Source organism: Oryctolagus cuniculus, chromosome 2 (assembly GCF_051225735.1).
Source record: "Oryctolagus cuniculus isolate XC-2025 breed Fujian yellow rabbit chromosome 2, ASM5122573v1, whole genome shotgun sequence".
Lineage (NCBI taxonomy): Eukaryota > Metazoa > Chordata > Mammalia > Lagomorpha > Leporidae > Oryctolagus > Oryctolagus cuniculus.
This window is the reverse complement of record NC_142868.1, coordinates 168,742,529-168,762,256: the sequence shown is the minus strand read 5'-3', so window position 1 is coordinate 168,762,256 and position 19,728 is coordinate 168,742,529. Positions and strand designations below refer to the sequence as shown.

At 36.6% G+C, this 19,728-nt stretch overlaps 1 protein-coding gene across 6 annotated transcripts in view; it reads right to left on the bottom strand.

Annotated features, from left to right (window-relative positions):
• The window catches only part of MAP4K3 (mitogen-activated protein kinase kinase kinase kinase 3), a 220,684-nt gene that overhangs the window by 56,964 nt on the left and 143,992 nt on the right, over positions 1-19,728 (bottom strand). For 4 of the 6 annotated variants that reach the window (XM_051842965.3, XM_051842963.3, XM_089326507.1 and 1 more), the window contains 4 exons: positions 19,548-19,626; positions 11,346-11,404; positions 10,149-10,211; positions 2,055-2,113 (listed from right to left, as the gene is read on the bottom strand). In XM_051842965.3, the coding sequence (XP_051698925.1) occupies positions 2,055-2,113; positions 10,149-10,211; positions 11,346-11,404; positions 19,548-19,626 (260 nt within the window). The remainder of the gene's footprint in view (positions 1-2,054; positions 2,114-10,148; positions 10,212-11,345; positions 11,405-19,547; positions 19,627-19,728) is intronic. The other 2 variants (XM_089326506.1, XM_051842964.3) reach the window with 1 other exon arrangement.

Sequence of the window (19,728 nt, the reverse complement as noted above, 5' to 3'; positions counted from 1 at the left end):
ACAAGCATGCTTTCTGATTAAAAAAAAAAAAAAAAAAAGAAAATTGCTATAGAACAATTCTAATTACATAGTCCTGCATGGTCTGGAATAGGTAGAAACCCATCAATGAAAATCTGTCTGCCTGATCACCTATGGAGAAAGCAGGAAATCCTGTGAGTTTTAAAACGCTGCCTGGTCACAAGAATAAAGCAGACATATCAATACAGGAAGATAAGTGCTACAATCCATGCTCATGTCACATGTATGTATAGACCTATACACAAAACACAGCCAAAGATCAAACTTTTGGCCAACCTACCTTGACAATGATTCGTTATATAGAATACAGTTCCTTAAGCAGGGATCCAATTAATCAAAAAATGAAGGTTGGGCAAATTATTAACATTTTACCTAGCCAAAGTAATTATATATGAAAATGTCTAACAATCAGAAATCAGACAATGGGAACTAAGAAATTTGGAAAAGCATTTAATGAAGGATTTTTTTTTTTGGATTTTGCAAATATACAATTGAAAAATATAATTTAAGTGAACCAAAAGTGGTACATGAAATATTTTTTCAAATTATTGTCTCCTAAAATACATTACAATTTGCTAACATGGTCCTCAAAACAAATGGTCTTCTTCTTAGAAAAATTAATTTAAAAAATGCTTCAAAAGTTTTTACTTGCTAGCTAACCTACCATAAGACAAACTGTCCTTTGTTTTCTACCAATAAGCTAGGAAAAGTGATAAATAGCAAATACCTAAGGGAAATAGCAAATATAGTTTAGATAAACTTTCAGTTTTCTATAATGGAAATTTTATATTTATTTTTAATTTTAAGAAACATAAATGCTAATAGTTATAATACAGATTTGATAATATTGTCAAATAAATTTTTTTTAAAAAAGAGCCCTCATTTCACTGCAGTTCAGTTTAAATCAAAACTATGTTGACATTAAAAGCCTTTTCTCTATACTGGAGAAACATAGCACATTTAAATAAAAAATTAAACAGTTTATAAAAAGAATCTTTAAATTTTTTTATTTATAAAAAGTTTATAAACATGATCTTCCATTATCATTCTTAAAATTAAGCCACTTATCTTTAGTCACTATTTCACAACTGCTAAAGTTAAAATATGGGAATATATATATGTTTCAATTCTCTAACATAACTGAAATTTTAAGTTGTTCTGGACATTAAAATGTATCTACATTGCTATAAGATTTTGGCAAATAAAATAATATTCCCTTATAAGTTACTTTTACAATGAGAATTCATTCACAAACTCACGAAAAGAGACTCTGAGGGGAAAAACAGGGTCCTGTCTCCCATATCTCATTGACTCTGGCATATGAACAACTTGAATGGTTAAAGTTTGTAAAGCTGCCCTTTGACCACTGTGTTCCTACTGCCTACAGTGGGACACCTTTTTTCTGCCAAGGGCCATTTCGATATTTATAACATTATTTGCAGGCCATACAAAATTATCACCTTAAAAATTAGCTTGCTATAGATTTACTGAATTTTGAATCCTGCCTGTGGTTGCCCTAGCCTAGGCAGTGCCTGGGAGTAGAATAGGCATTGAATAACTAATGAATTTGTTTCCTGTAACAATTTTAAGACTTCAGATATAAATTTTAACTACTATTAAGACTCTGACAACTAAAATGTTAAGATGAAGGTTCCTATATAATGTAAATAAGTCCAGTTATTCTTAGTAGCCAACATAACTGGGAGATGTACCAAAGCAGTTTTGTAAAGAATAAACCTGTCAGCTTTAGAAATGAAAGAAATCAATTGTTGAAATATATGTTTATCTTTACTTAGAATATACCTAGTTTTAACAGGTAAGAGTAGCAAAGTAATTTGATACAAAAAAATTTTATGCTGATCTTCCTTGTTGTGAAAATTATTAAGTGATGAGTGGGGAAGCAATGGGAAAAAGTTAAAAGCATAGTATAAAATATATCTATCAAGACAATACAATTTACTACCATAAATATTAAAACATAAAGGCAATTTAATTATATTTGAATTTAAATAAAATTTTAAGAGAACTTTACTTACTTGTTTCCACCTAAAAAGTAACTACCCTGGTGTCCTTGTCCATATTCTAGTTGTAGATCCTAATAGTAAAAAGTAAATATTTAGCAAAATAGTAGTACATCACACAACATGATACACTAATAAATATTATTCTTAAAAGAGAAACCTCAAACCCCAAATAAATCTGTATTGCTGTATGTTCTTAAAAAGACTGCTTGGTAGAGCTTAAAACAATATTTCAGAAGTTTGTGGTTCTGATTTCACTATTTGAGTGGTTTTCTAGGTATTTTTCCAAATAATATATGCAAGATTCATTTATAGCTACTGCTACTGTAATTACATTTCAAATATCAGTTTTGATACTGAAAAAAAAAAAACTCAAACAAGGTACTTATTCTCAAGTTATAATGAAGCAAAAATGATGACAAAAGAAAAAGCAACAAAATCTTGGTCTGACTTTATATATATAGGATCTCAAATAATTTATGTATATATATACATACATCTGCATTTCTATTACTGCTTCATGTGGTAATTGCTTTCAAGACACAAAACTGGGTGCTATTTTAAAAGTACATTATATATGTGAACTCTAAAATAGCAAAGATTCAAATTAATATTAAGACAATTCTCAATTGTTTAAAAATTTTTGCTGAGTACTATGAATTGCAGATTGTCAAGAATAAAAATGTACAGGGATGGACAATATTTGCATTTGACTCATCTGTCTTCTTGAGAAAAAGCAATGTGCTTTCCAACAACCAAGGCAAGTAGGAAATTGCCTTTTCTCCCATTTTTAAAAAGGAGAGAGGAGACATTCAACATTTTAAATGAACCTTATTTTCATTAGCATATAGTGTATTTAAAGTGTTTTACAGCACATTGTTGGCTCAAGACTTCATGTGCAGCTATCTGCAGCCTTCTTCATGACTCCACAGCCTTTCACACACAAACTTCCTCCTAGCACTGACACTGCATTCTAACTTATTTACAAGTCTGGAAATTCAGTAGCCAGGCTGTGAGCTACTCAGGCAAAGGGAAATGTGAAATCTACTTCCTTTCCCTACAGCCCAAGGTGAAGATTAACACACACTGAATGCATGCTGAATAATTGCTTGTTCAAGGGCCAATTGTGTATTTTCCTACAAATAGGTAACTAATACTTCATCCTTAGGACACACAAAGATAATTCTAGACCTCAAAAATACCAAGTCTAAGAATATGAGTATTCTAAGCAATACATTATATTTAAGAGAAAAGCACTTTCAGAATTTACTCCAAAACCTGTCAGATAATATCTGATAAAAATCAAAATCAAAATCAAAATTCTGGTTTAGACAAAGCTCAAATTCTGTCTCCTTCAATATTTATGTCTTTTCATGCATGCACAGTAATAAAGTATTTTTACAGGTGACAAAATACATCATATACAATAAAGACTGGTTGACAACTGCCTGGTATCACATGGAATTCTAATGAAAAAGTACATTTGTTCTCTTTAATTTATAATAATATATCTTAACTGGATAAAAATCACCATCTTCATATGATTGACACAATTACTGTACTGTACAATTTAAGTGGTCATAATTTTATTTAGGAATCTTTAAACCTGGGTGTTTAGTGACTAATCTCTATGAATACGCTGCTAGGTTCAAGTTTTGTTTTCTTCAGGAATAGGTATCTGGGCCTCTATAGTCCAGCAACACTTTTGGACAATACAATCTCTTAATCCTTTATTCAAATGACAAATTTCAAGAGTATACATTCTTGCAGAGTGACATGGCTTCTGTTATATAAAGATGGATATGTCATAAGAGTATTTATCTCATCTGATTCATGATCATTAGCAGGTTGATAGTAATGATTGAAAAAAGAAAATCAACTGAAATCAATAGTGTACCTAGGAGGGTAAGGGGAGAGTCTAAAATAACTGAAGTAATATTTTAACAGAAAAGCAAGCATAGGTCAATAACATTCAGGTCAGGGGGAATATAGATAAAGTTTAATGATTAAACATGTCACATCTCAAATCCTAATAGGATGCTGAAATTGAAAGAGGCTCGTTCTTTATTAACAATTCCTTCTTCCTACATTACGTCATAGCAACCATGGAACAAAGTGGTAGGCATATTATCAACTAATGTTATTTCATGAAATTCTTCTAACAGATATCTTACTTAACACACTATTATATACCAAGCAACTACTATATGACAGACATTCCGACAGGGAAATGAGGATAAATAAAGAAAAAGGAAAGAAACAAAACATAGGCAAGGTTAGCAGTCACTTATGTATCTTTGGGGCAGTCTCAGACTGGTTTAAGAAGCTTCTCAAAAAAGGTTCTGGAGCCTATTCCATCCCAGAAAAATACTACCAAAATTATGCATTTGAACATGCCAGCATAAAAGAAATCAGCATTAACCAGGCATCAAGCAATTAATGACAATGTTTAACTTCATGGTAAAGTCAATTAACTAACGACATAGACTGAAAACATGCAGTGACCTAGCACAGATTCAACATGAAGGCTCAAATGAAAGCAAAGATGGGTGTTCTAGCCCAATTAAAATACCTTTCTGAGTAGAAAGTACTAATTCCAATAGCTTTTTTTTTTTTTTTTAAATGAATGAGTATTGCTAAATCTAGAATGGAGCTTTTAAGGGTAATGGGGTAATAAAGATCTGAAAAAGAACAAAGGATACAGAACAGTACTGCAAAAGAAAAATAATCAAGAAAAATCTTGTTTTTTAATCTCCCTGGGAGATTAAAATATATACCTGATGAAAAAACAGCAGGCAGTCAATAGAACTGATACAGCTAGATGAGCAACTTGATATGTTATCCCTCTTAGTATTTTTTTTTCATTTGTTCTACTTAATACTTTTGGTTGAATACTGTAATCAATACACAATTCTTCTTAAGTGCTGAAACTTAACTGAAAAGTGATCGCTGTTAAATATAAGAGTGGGAATAAGAGAGGGAAGACATGTGCAATTCGGGACATGCTCAAGTTGACTTACCTCAAACGGTAGAGTTAGAAACATACCAGGGGATTCCAATTCAATCCCATCAAGGTGGCATGTACCAATGCCATCTCACTAGTCCAAGTGATCAATTTCTGTTCACAATTGATCATAATGATTGGACTAAGAACCAAAGGGATCACATAAACAAGAATAGTGTCTGCAAATACTAGCTGATAGAATAAAAAAGGGAGAGAATGATCCAACATGGGAAGTGAGATACACAGCAGACCCACAGAATGGCAGATGTCCTAAACAGCACTCTGGCCTCAGAATCAGCCCTTAAGGCATGCGGATCCGGCTGAAATGCCCATGAGAGTATTTCAGGCATGGAAAGCCAAGACACTCTGGGGGAAAAAAAAAAACCTAAATGAAAGATCTCTGCGAGTGAGATCCCAGTGGAAAGAATGGGTCATCAAAGAAGGAGGTACCTTTCTCTGAAGGGAGGAGAGAACTTCCACTTTGACCATGGCCTTGTCTAAATATGATCAGAGTCAGTGAACTCAGGGGGCTTCCATAGCCTTGGCAGCTCATGACAAGAGCCTAGGGTGATTACTGATGCTATAAACAAGAGTGTCAATTTGTTAATTCAACAACAGGAGTCACTGTGCACTTACTCCTCATGTAGGATCTTTGTCCTTAGTGTGCTGTACATTGAGATTTAATGCTATAACTAGTACTCAAACAGTATTTTTCACTTTATGTTTCTGTGTGGGAGCAAACTGTTGAAATCTTTACTTAATGTATGCTAAACTGATCTTCTGTATATAAAGAGAATCGAAAATGAATCTTGATGTGAATGGAAGGGGAGAGGGAGTGGGAAAGGGGAGGGTTGCGGGTGGGAGGGACGTTATGGGGGGGAAGCTATTGTAATCCATAAGCTGTACTTTGGAAATTTATATTCATTAAATAAAAGTTTGAAAGCAAAAAAAAAAAAAAGAATACAAAATAAAAAATACTTCAGCTTTGTACCTTACTTATCCATGAAAAAGAGGAAAGAAGAAATTTTGTTTATCAAAGGAACAGAAAATTATGGTACAAACGAGAGAGATACCTTTAAACAAGTAAGTTATGAGATACCTTTAAACGTGATGATTTATAGAAATAGAGACTCCAGGATAATACAAAGAAGCTTTTTCTTTTTTTAAAACAAAATATTTGTTTATTTATTTGAAAGGCAGAATTACAGAGGAGGAGAACAGAGGAGAGATCTATTATATATTGTTTCATTCCCCAAATGGATACAAAGACCAGGGCTGGGCCAGCCAATAGCAAAAAATTCCATCCAAATACTTGGGCCTCCTTCCACTGCTTTCCCATGTTCATCAGCAGGAAGGTAGATCAGAAGCGAAGAGCTGGGACTCAAACCAGCACTCAGAAATGGGATGGAGGTCTACAGCCAAACCATCCTGCACGTGCTTGCCTGTGGTTGCATAGCTGGCTGCCCTACATTGCCAGCCCCAGAAATTTTTTATTCTTAAAAAGTGAGAAAAGCAAGTGAGGTCAGAATATTATTTTATCAAGCAGGTTTCTGACTGATAAAAGAAGTTAAGAAGCCTCAAATTGTATAATATGAATTTCATATTGCAAGTACGGAATGAATCAGCAGGATAGGCGTATCTAAAGCTTCCTGAGCACCGTCACTGTGTTATTACTTCTTTACATTCCACAGGTGTTCTGGTACAGTGGATTACGCTCCCACTTGGGATGCCTGCATCCCACATAGGAGTGCCTGAGTTTCAGCCCTGACTGCTCTGCCTCCAATTCAGCTCTGTGCTAACGCACCTGGGAAGCAGCAAATGATGGCTCAAGTATTTGAGTCCCTGCCAACCATGTGGGAGATCTGGATGGAGGTCCCACTCCTGGCTTTCGCCTGGCCAATCCCAGCTGTTCCAACCATTTGGGAGTAAACTAGTGCACGGAAGATCTCTTTTTCTATCTACCCCTCTCTCCATGTTACTCTGCCTTTCAATGAACAAATAAATCTTAAAAAAACAGCAACAACAACAACAACAACAACAAACCCACCCCAAACCAAGCAAATGAACAAAAACCCAGAAAATAACAAGTGTTGAGGATGTAGATAAATTGGAATCTGTGTGCACTGCTGGTGAAAATGTAAAATGGTGCAGTAGCTGTGGAAATCACCATGGTAGTTTCTCAAAAAGTTACTACAGAATTACCATATAATCCAGTAATTCCACAACTGGCTGGATACCCAAAAGAACTGACACTAGGGATTCAAACAAGAATGTGCACAAAAACTATGTTCATTGCAGCATTGTTCACAGTCATTAAAATGCAGAAGCAACCCAAGTGTCCATGGATGGGTGAATGGATGAACAAAATGTGACATTTGCATAAACATTACTCAGTCTTAAGGAAATTCTGACACATGCTATACTATGGAAGAAACATGAAGATACTATGACTAAGTGAAATGAGCCAGTCACAAAAAAAGGACAATTATTGTATGATTCCACTTAACCAAGATACTTAAGAGTAGTCAAATTCGTTGTGATAGAAGACAGAGCAAGGAGCCGGGGGAAGAAGGAATGGGGAGTTGCTGTTCAGTGGGAATGGTGTTTCGGTTTGGGAAGATAAAAATGTTCTGGAGATGGATAGTAGTGATGGTTAACAACAATAGGGATGTCCTTAATGCCACTGGACTGTACAACTAAAAAATGGCTAAATGAAAATTTTTATCTACATATTTTATTTTTACTACAGTAAAAAATGATGACATACATGTTGATTACAAATGGGAGGGGGAAGCTCAGTATTAGTAAAAACAAAACAAAACAAACAAAATGATGCTGTTGAGTGGAAATCAACAACTCCCCACCCAAGCAGCTTAGGTCAAATCCTAGCTCAGCTGTTCTTAGCTACATAATAAATTCTACTTTCTTTGTACCTTATATACCCTTATGTATAAAACAAAGATAATAAATTAATATAAAGTGCTTAGAATTAACATCTGTATATAAAATCCTTCAGCTTAATGTTCATTTTTGTTATCAATAGAAGTGAGTATTTTAAGGTTGATTTTATAAACTGTAGCACTTGACAAACATTTCACTTATCCCTCTCTGCCAGAACTATCCACAGGTTAACTGTCCCCGAAGTCTCATTCTGTCACAAGCACACTGTCAACTGCTCCCCTGTATTACAATAAACTCCTGATTACAGAGCAGGATAGGGCAAGGACTGGGATGGGAGCAGTTCCAGGGGTCAGAATCATTACACAACTTCCTCAAGTTACCAGGCTAGTTCCCATACAGGGTATAGGAAAGAACTCCAAAGTGTCATGTGTCTTGGTTGTTATCTTTTCTGCATGGAGGAATTAATAAATCATAGTCAAATTAAACTTTTAATTCAATGGTCCTGTATTTCCACAGCAAACTTCACTAAGTGCTCTTCTGTCTTATATATATATTCTTATACACACACACACACACACACACACACATAATTCTGAAGAGACTTTTCAATTCAGAAATCACTGATAATGTTCACTTCCAATAGTCTATCTCCTAAGTCCCCTCTGATGGTTACTCTAAGCCACTGGATACAAGCCCCTTTCTTTTGAGATGGCCTACCTCTGCCCTCCCAGCTTTTCCACTGCTTTTTCCCTACCTCCAATACTGGTTCTATCTGCCTGTTAAACACAGGCATCACCCTCCTTAGGAACCACTTTCCTGTAGTCTCTCTTTCTTCAGACCTAATACGGGGAATACATATTAATTTTACAGTGTCATCTTTCATTTCCACTGTGATGACTTAAATCTACCTTAGAGATACGCCCATATTTCCAGTAATAGAATGAGTTTCATAATTTCAGCTGATTACCTGACATCCCTTACAATTGTGGTCTATGTGGATGACTGTTCCCACATCAGTTCCCATGAAAAATGAGTGGCATCTGTCTATTTTCTTACTGAAGAACATACAATGGTTCCTATACAGTACTAAATACCAGGATCAATCTTTCTCCCTCTAAGGAATCTGACAAGCCACATAAGACTAAAAGTTCTTCTCCTTCTATCATCTCTATAGTACCTATAGAGTACCTGTAGCTTTCCCCCATCAACAGCAGTCACCTGGCAAAATCTTGGCAATCCATCACATATTTTGTGGCATGGCTAAGAGTTTATAGATGTAAGAATTTTCTGTTCAAAGAGCAGTTTCAGAAAGAAAAACTTCAGAAAAATTCTTTAGAAAAAGAAATATGTTTAAAATCTTTTATGTTTTACAAATGTTAAAGGGCATAAAGCTTAAGAATTTGTAAAAAGAATCATTAAAACCAACCTGAACTGAAAGAGTTATTATTAAGGTAGAGAAGAAGGAAATCGAAACAAAAATTGCATTGAAAAGGGAGAAAACTACAATTTGGGAGTAGATATAGGGGCCCCTTGGGGCTCCGGTCAGCCACAGAGGAAGAAAAAACTATTTTTTGAAAGTACTGTTTAATATTAATTACCATTAACTTAGCATTTTTTCTTATATAATGGTAAGACAGTCTTAATATTTATAACTTCAGATGTCATAATCCAAATATTTTCTTGAGAAAACAAGACATGACATAACACTGAAAAATTACAATTTTATCTGAGAATACTTTCACTGTTAATGCGTAAATTTTTAAAACAATTATATATATGTATATATGTCCATATATTATATGTAACATAATATATAGTTTTATATATATATATGAATGGATATATATATATACATGGATGGTTTCTGGTTCATTAAAACAAGTCACATCGCTAAAACGGGACATTTATAGAAAAATGTCAGTTTTAAAAAAATCAATTTTTTTGTGAGAAAATTAATGTTTTTCTTAAAAAGGAAAATAATTTATTTCTATAACACTGTATCTGAATAGCTATAGTTATTTAACTTGTTATGGGAAAAAAATTTCTAAAGTACTTTAATATACAGAAGTTTGTTAAATGATAGCAATTTATAAAACAATGCTTAAATTGTTTCATTGAAACTACACAAAATGTTTGATCTAAAAAAAAAAAAAAACACAAGACTAAAACAATGCTGACAAAGAAAATCAGAAGATGAGAAATACCAGATTAGATCTTGCAGTGTAGTATATTTCTTCTGAACTGTCGAAAAAACCATCACTGTCGGGCTGTTTAGCAGAGACCAAGAAACCCAAGTTATTTACACTTAGACTGAAAGCCACAAATTCACAAAGGGAAACTTTCACAAGTGAAGTAAGTCCCACTAACATAATTTTATTAAGGCAAATTCAAACTATATTAAGCAGCTTCTAAAAAGCAATGTTGCAATTTTGCTTCATAATGCAGTTACTAAATTAGTATAGAACTTCAATACATGCAATGCTGACTTAAAAAGAGAAACAGAAAATAAACTCAAACTGTCTTAACAAAATATAATTAGCATTTATAAACAACATGACTACTTTTTCTTCTTAATCTTTTCCATCCCTCTGCATAAATCTTATTTTAAGATTTTTCCTTTAACACTCTCTTCCTTCATTCTGGTAAACTTAATGAAAGTATCTCTGTAAGATGAAGGCTAACTAACAACTCCTTTGGTATGATTCAATCAAAGCAGACGTTACATTTAAGAAGAAAGTTCTCACTTCAGTCTTCAGTATTGTTAACACAATTACTTTCTTCTCATTAACAAATAGCAAAGAAAAAAATCAAACAGATATAAATTGGAGCTCTGGAAAATAATTTTATTAGGATTAATAAAAGTGTCTCAAGTATTTGAAAACCATTTTGCTTCTAAGAGTATACCTAATATATTTTGTTTCTGGAAATGTGTATATAAAACAACCAAAATAACACGAAAAGAATATCCATACATTTGGCAGTCTTACATGAATGACAAACTTGATCTACCATCCATGTATATGCTTTGTGTCTTCTCAAGTTTCAGTACTCAACAGATATGACTCTATACTAATGATTGGAAGCTATTGCATTTATTCTAATAAAGACATACATAAAAATCTCCTCAAAAATTGACAAAAAAAGAAAAAACCAAAAGGCTAGTATTAAAAACATTTAGTCAGGGAAGGGTAAAACTAGCAAGTTTCTCATAATTAATTTTGAAAATATTCAATCTCAGCAACACAGATTTATTTTTTGAATTTCAGAATTACTTACCATGTTGTTTCCCCAAATGATTTTGAAAATATTAATTACTAGCACTTTTAGTCAGCAACAATGTATTACCAAGAAAATTTAAATCGTTCATTTTCAGAGTTAACATTTAAAATTACATTACTTACAAGTTCATGATGTGGTTCTGTCTCCTTCCTTAAGGGTGGATCAAATTTTACTTGGCCAACTAAAATAGAAAAAAGTTGCAGATCTGTTTCTATATTCTTTTTTTTTTTTTCTTTTTTTGACAGGCAGAGTTAGACAGTGAGAGAGAGAGAGAGACAGAGAGAAAGGTCTTCCTTCTGTTGGTTCACCCCCCATATGGCCACTATGGCCAGCGTGCTGCGCCGATCTGAAGCCAGGAGCCAGGTGCTTCCTCCTGGTCTCCCTTGAGGGTGCAGGGCCCAAGCACTTGGGCCATCCTCCACTGCCTTCCTGGGCCACAGCAGAGAGCTGGACTGGAAGAGGAGCAGCCAGTATAGAATCCAGCTCCCCAACCGGGACTACAACCCCGGGTGCCGGCACTGCAGGCGGAGGATTAGCTTAGCCTAGTGAGCTAAATATTATTTGTTTTTATAACCTGGTCACATTCAAGACCATTGAGATAAAAGAAGAGGAGCAAATATAAACATTTTTGAAAAGCAGAAAAATATATTACTACAATATAGTTCAGTGAGTAAGAACTTAAGCCAAACTCTGGTATTTTCAACCAACATGAAGAAAAGAGTGAGGTCTTGGGGATTAGGGTTGTGGTATAGTGGAAAATGTCCCAAGTGCTAGGGCCCCTGCCACCCACATGGGAGACCCAGAACAAGCCCCTGGCTCTTGGCCCAGTCCCAGCCGTTGTGGCCATCTGGGGAGTGAGCCAGTAGACAGGAGATATCTCTGTTTCTCCTTCTCTTGCTTAACTCTTTCAAATAAATAGATCCTTTAAAAAAATAAAAAGTGAAGTCTCAAAGTATAACCACTTTTATAACACTTTAACTTTGGATGGGAAAATGTATTGTGAATATTATTATGAGGATACTTCAAAAAGTTCATGGAAAATGGAATTAAAAGAAAAGTTTATTTTGGTACTGACCCCTCCCCCCCCCCCCACACAAACAGAAAAGAAAAAAAAAAAAAAGAAATCCATGCATATAAAGGGTCTCTAAAACGTTCATGGAGTTGTTATGTTAAAGCTATGCATGTATTTCAAATACATCAAAATAAATTTATTTTTAAATTCAATTTTTCCATGAATATTTTGAATTCTCATTGTACCAGTTAAAGATCATGAGATCTGAATATTTAGCAATACGAGGCAGAGGTTTAAAAAAAAAAAGCGTTGAGAAGCATGGTCCTATACTATCTACAGTTATGTGTTCTTGAGTGTGTATGTACTGTATAGCTGTAAAACAGTTCAGATATCCAAGTGTGGCCTTTAGAGATAAGCAGGCTCTTCCTACCTGTCCAGTTATGACTGCACATCAGAAATTACAAGTGAACTTTTAGGAAGCTATTTTTTAACTTTTTAAAATTTACTTTTTAAGGAATACAAATTTTATAAGTACAACTTTAGTAATATAGTTATCTTCCCACCATATCCACCTTCCCACCCACACTCCCACCCCCTTTTACCTCTCCCTTTGCCAGTCCCATTCTCCATGAAGATTCATTTTCAATTAACTTTGTATACAGAAGACCAACTATATACTAAGTAAAGAGTTCAAAAATTTGCACGCACACACACACACAACTATTTGAGAACTAATTTTACAGTTAATTCTCATAATGCAACTCATTGAGAACAGAGGTCCTGCATGGGGAGTTAATGCACAGTGACTCCTCTTGTTAATTTAACAATTAACACTCTTACATATCACATTAGTGATCACCTGAGGCTCTTGACATGAGCTACCAAGGCTATGGAAGCCTTTTGAATCCACAGTTTCCATCAGTATTTAGACAAGGTCATAAGGAAAGTGGCAAGTTCTCGCCTCCCTTCAGAGAAAAAGTGACTCCTTCTTTAATGGCCACTTCTTTCCACTGGGGTCTCTCTCACAGAGATCCTTCATGTAGTACTTTTTTTTTTTTTTTTTTTTAAAGATCTATTTAGGCTGGCACCGTGGCTCACTAGGCTAATCCTCCGCCTGTGGCGCCGGCATCCCGGGGGTTCTAGTCCCGGTTGGGGCGCCAGTTCTGTCCCGGTTGCTTCTCTTCCAGTCCATCTCTCTGCTGTGGCCCAGGAAGGCAGTGGAGGATGGCCCAAGTGTTTGGGACCTGCGCCCACATGGGAGACCAGGAGGAAGTACCTGGATCCTGGCTTTGGATCAGCGCAGCGTGCCGGCCATAGCGGCCATTTTGGGGGTGAACCAACAGAAGGAAGACCTTTCTCTCTGTCTGTCTCTCTTACTGTTAACACTGCCTGTCAAAAACAAACAAAAAAAAGATTTATTTGAAAGTCAGAGTTACACAGAGAGAGGAGAGGCAGAGAGAGAGAGAGAGAGAGAGAGAGAGAGAGGTCTTCCATCTGCTGGTTATACTCCTCAATTGGTTCCAATGGCTGGAGTTGTGCCGATTCGAAGCCAGGAGCCAGGAGCTTCTTCCAAGTCTCCCATAGGGTGCAGGGGCCCAAGGAGTTGCGCCACCTTCTACCACTTTCCCAGGCCATAGCAGACAGCTGGATCTGTAGAGAAGCAGCTGGGACTCCAAATGGGATGCCAGTGTTGCAGGCTGGGGCTTTAACCTGTTGTGTCATAGCGCCGGCCCCATTAGCAAGCTATTAAAACTAACATATATCCCATCTTGATAAAGGTCTATTGAACCACTCTCACCTATGCTTTGTCTTCAAATTCCAAAATGAAATCTATAATAAAGCTACATGAAGACAGTCTTCAATTCTGTTGTTACTGTCACTGTGAACATGCCCAGTTGTCCACTAAAATGCAGGGAAGCTGTCTTAAAAAGAGCTGGGACTGTAGTGGGTATGCAGTAGCACCATACCTGCACTCTGGATGGAGAATGCACTCCCAGAAAGAGGAGCAGAGATTTATTTCTGACCTTACACTGGCATCACTCTGCCATTGTCTTCAAATTCCCTAAAGTTATGACAAGCCTCGGCCACAGAATATTCCAACAACTGTATAAATAATTATTGGTCAATTATCCCAGGCTGCAGCACTGTTTATAAAGGTCTTATTAGTCAAAAACTCTAATGCATCTGTCATTGTCTATGGTTATGGTTTCTGTTTTCTCTACTATCTCTGCATATAAGATAAGCTACCACCAAAAATTTGTATTTTAATATACAGAGAAAAACTCATTCTTCATGTTTTTGACACAGTTTTAACATGGTAAATTGCTGCCCAAAGTCATTTTACTATGGCAGACAAAAGGGCCTGAGTCATTTCTTCTTCAGCAAATCTTTGCTTATAATATATATTTTATTAATTTTAAAGATTTATTTATTTATCTGAAAGAGTTATACAGAGAGAGAAAGGGACAGAGATAGAAAGAGATACAGAGATCTGTTGGTTCACTTCTCAAATGACCAAAACAGCCAGGGTCTGGCCAGGACGAAGCCAAGAGCCAGAAGCTTCTTCCCAATTTCCCACATGAGGGCAGGGGCCCAAGCACTTGGCCATCTTCCACTGCTTTCCCAGTCACATTAGCAAGGAGCTGGATCAGAAGCACAGCAGCCAGGACTTGCGGCGCTCATACGGGATGCTAGTGCCACAGGCAGCAGCTTTACCTGTTATGCCACAACACTGGTCCCTGCTTTCACATTTAACTGAAGGCAGAGGGACCTTCCTAAAAGGGAAGGTCCTTTCTGCAGATGAGTTAGTTTTTAAAAACTAAATATCATTCAGTTTAATAGAGAAAATATTGGTTGCATGCACAGGCACCAGGTAGTTGTAAACACAGAACATTATCAAGAGGAACATATATACACAGTTACTAAAATAAATTACTTTTCAAAGACTATCATTATAGACAATAGTATTACTGTGCATGCTTCTATATATCATACCTCATGAAAATCAAAAAACATCCTAAAATGCAGATATCTCTTAGGACAACAAGACTTAAAAACCTTAAGTACCAAATACACAAATCACTAAAAGGAGTAGTTTAAAATTCTATTGCTACTTCAACATACCAGAGAGCTATGACACCCTATTACTGGAAAACAGAGAAGAATAAAGGATTTGTTTTATGCATCCATTAAGAGTAGCAGAAAATTTGGGGTACAGGTATCTCACTTTAAGTAGCATATACATATGCATATGCACTTTGGGGTTGAGAATCACTGATATAAGTAAGCAGTGATTCAGAAATAACTGCACTTTGCTAGAATCTAACAATGTAATTTTTAAATAGAATCTGGTAACAAGATAGAAAGTATTTTAGATTTCTCATAGTACTAAATGACAGAGAAAGCTGTCTAAATCAACTAAAGAGACATCTCCACATTTTGTAGATTAAAGAAATGACAAACATTTTATATTACCTTTTTTTTAACCTAAAAATCTTTTATTTAAGGTATACAAACTTTATGCATTACTTTTTGTATAATGAAAAATAATGGGAAATGGGGGTGAGTGTTTGGCTTAGCAGTTAAGATGCTTTAGATCCACATTGGAGTACTCGGGTTTGATGCCCCAGCTCTGGCTACTGGATCTACCTTCTTGCTAATATAGACCCTGGAAGGCAGCAGTGATGTCTCCCAAGTGATGGGGTCCTTAATACACATGTGGAAAACCTGGATTGAATTCCCTTGCCTCCCCCCCACCCCCTTAGCCACTGCAGGCACTTGGGGGAGTATAGCTATAGCTGTGGATGGGATCCTCTTGATCATCTTTTTCTGTGTTTCAGCCTCTCAAAATAAATATCTCTTAAAAAATGGAACGGTTGATGTACAATGTAATACTTTATCCATTTTAGTATTTTTTTTGTTCTAGTACCATTGGTTGAACTCTGTAATTAACACACAATTATTCTTAGGTGTTTAAATTTTAACTGAAAAGTGATCCCTGTTAGGAATTTGGAAAACATTATGCTGAGTGAAGTAAGCCAATGCAAAAGGGACAAATACCACTTGCTCTCCTTGATAGGTGACAACTGAGCACCAAAAAGAAAACCTGTTAAAGTGAAATGAACACTATGAGAAACGGTGACTTGATCAGCCCTCACCCTGACTGTTGATGAGCAGCTTATTATGTTATCCCTCTTAGTATTTTTTTTTTTGTTTGTTCTACTTAATACTTTTCGTTGAATACTGTAATCAATACAAATTACTCTTAAGTGCTGAAACTTAACTGAAAAGTGATCACTGTTAAATATAAGAGTGGGAATAAGAGAGGGAAGAGATGTGCAATTTGGGACATGCTCAAGTTGACTTACCTCAAACGGTAGAGTTAGAAACATACCAGGGGATTCCAATTCAATCCCATCAAGGTGGCATGTACCAATGCCATCTCACTAGTCCCAGTGATCAATTTCTGTTCACAATTGATCATAATGATAGGACTAAGAACCAAAGGGATCACATAAACAAGAATAGTGTCTGCAAATACTAGCTGATAGAATAAAAAAGGGAGAGAATGATCCAACATGGGAAGTGAGATACACAGCAGACCCATAGAATGGCAAATGTCCTAAACAGCACTCTGGCCTCAGAATCAGCCCTAAAGGCATTCCAATCTCCACGAGTGAGATCCCAGTGGAAAGAATGGGTCATCAAAGAAGGAGGTACCTTTCTCTGAAGGGAGGAGAGAACTTCCACTTTGACCATGGCCTCGTCTAAATATGATCAGAGTCAGTGAACTCAGGGGGCTTCCATAGCCTTGATAGCCCATGACAAGAACCTTGGGTGATTACTGATGCCATAAACAAGAGTGTCGATTTGTTAAGTCAACAACAGGAGTCACTGTGCACTTACTCCTCATGTAGGATCTTTGTCCTTAGTGTGCTGTACATTGAGATTTAATGCTATAACGAGTACTCAAACAGTATTTTTCACTTTATGTTTCTGTGTGGGAGCAAACTGTTGAAATCTTTACTTAATGTATGCTAAACTGATCTTCTGTATATAAAGAGAATCGAAAATGAATCTTGATGTGAATGGAAGGGGAGAGGGAGTGGGAAAGGGGAGGGTTGCGGGTGGGAGGGAAGTTATGGGGGGGGAAGCCATTGTAATCCATAAGCTGTACTTTGGAAAGTTATATTCATTAAATAAAAGTTAAAAAAAAAAAGAAAAAAGAAAAAAAATGGAAAGTGGTCACATTTGCTAAGGGAGTCATTTTCATCAACCTATTTTTATGGGAAAATTACCAAATTTCAATTATGTGGCTTCAGGAGAAACTTTAAAGACAATTTTATATGGTCATAGAATTAATTTTTGGCAAAGAAGTAAATCCCACTTGTGAGCTTTCTGTATAATGCATCATGCTACATTTTAGAAGTATCCTTAAGAGCATTTCTAGAGGCCAGTGCTGTGGCTCACTTGGTTAATCCTCCACCTGTGGTGCCGGCATCCCATATGGGCGCCGGGTTTTAGACCCGGTTGCTCATTTTCCAGTCCAGCTTTCTGCTGTGGCCCAGGAAGGCAGTGGAGGATGGCCCAAGTGCTTGGGCCCCTGCACCTGCATGGGAGACCAGGAGGAAGCACTTGGCTGCGGATCAGCGTAGCTCCGGCTGTAGTGGCCATTTGGGGGGTGAACCAACGGAAGGAAGACCTTTCTCTCTGTCTCTCTCTCTCACTAACTCTATCTGTTAAAAAAAAAAAAAAGAGCATTTCTAGCTATCACCAGCACAAAACTTTGCCAGGGAACTTGATAAACGTTGTACGATTTAGCCAAGATTCCAAGGCTACTGAAAAAGGACTTCCAGGATAAAGATCCCACAGGGTATTAACGTGGTTCCTGAAATGAAGCAGTGTCTGTAAAAGACCATTAGTCTGGCTGGAGATGGAGACTTGAGAGATGTATGACTTGCTAACTTGGTGCATGACTCCATCTGCAGTCAAATCTCTTCATCTCTGCATTTCCGTTTTATTTTCTACCAAGTAGGAAATAGTACCTGCTACCACTTAGCTCACCTGGCTGTTGAAATGGAGAGATGGATTTATCTTAATTAAAGTATGTTACCATTACCATTATTAATCCAGCCCAAAATTTAAAAAAATTTTAGACCCGTAGTCATCTTAAATTCCTCTATTACCTAATTCCAGTAAGGCTCATTTTGGCCTTCTGGTCCCTCGGGATGAGTCTTTAACTGACAGAGAACTGTCACTATAAACCATATTGTAAGAAATGAGCATTTTAAGTCACAGGGTACAAATGCTTCCAAGGAAAAGTTAACACACTCTGATTCCAGGATGAGTTTAAAATTTCCAATCTCATGAGAATGAGTAGTCTGTCTCAGTGGCTCTGTAACTTGGTTGTCTGTAACAGCTAGAGATCTATTTTTAAAAGTCTATGGCTTAGGGCCGGCGCCGCGGCTCACTAGGCTAATCCTCCGCCTAGCGGCGCCGGCACACCGGGTTCTAGTCCCGGTTGGGGCGCCGGATTCTGTCCCGGTTGCCCCTCTTCCAGGCCAGCTCTCTGCTGTGGCCCGGGAGTGCAGTGGAGGATGGCCCAGGTGCTTGGGCCCTGCACCCCATGGGAGACCAGGAAAAGCACCTGGCTCCTGGCTCCTGCCATCGGATCAGCGCGGTGCGCCGGCCGCAGCGCGCCGGCCGCGGCGGCCATTGGAGGGTGAACCAACGGCAAAGGAAGACCTTTCTCTCTGTCTCTCTCTCTCACTGTCCACTCTGCCTGTCAAAAAAAAAAAAAAAAAAAAAAAAGTCTATGGCTTAACTAAAGACCTACTGAATTGGGATTTGCAGAAAAGTGGGTATAAGGAATCCATTTCTAAAATTCCCAGATCCCTCAGAGGCTACTCGAAGTGTGACCTTAGGACTCTCCTTGCTATTCACTGTGTATAACCTGGGAGCTTGTTAGAAATAAAGAATCGCAGATCTAACCGCAGTGAGTCAGAGGCATTTTAACAAGCTCTCTAGGTGAGTTACATGCACATATGAATTTAAAAAGTACTTCATTACTTCTATTTTGCCTATTCCAGGAATTTTACTTCTCCCAGTAACAAACTAAACACATTCCCATCTTGCCACCAAAAATTCCACATGAATAAGAAAAAGAAAGTCTTATTTCCCTAATTAAACTTTACCTTTAACAGTGTTTGGTCAGGAAAACTATTTGGAAGAAAATAAATAAAAATAACTGAATTACAACTGGCAATCTTATTTTCCATTGTTATGTTATGAACCGTGTACAGAATATACTCACAGTTTATCTCTGAGCGTGTTTTTTCTTCTCTCACATTTCTACTTGTTGAGTGAATTCTATGTGGTACCGCAACAAGAGGCTAGAAAAGAATAAATTCAACACTATATGAGCTGACAATCAGATCAGTTATGCCTGCAAAATTACCATATATGAAAGAAATATATTTCATTTTAAGTAATAA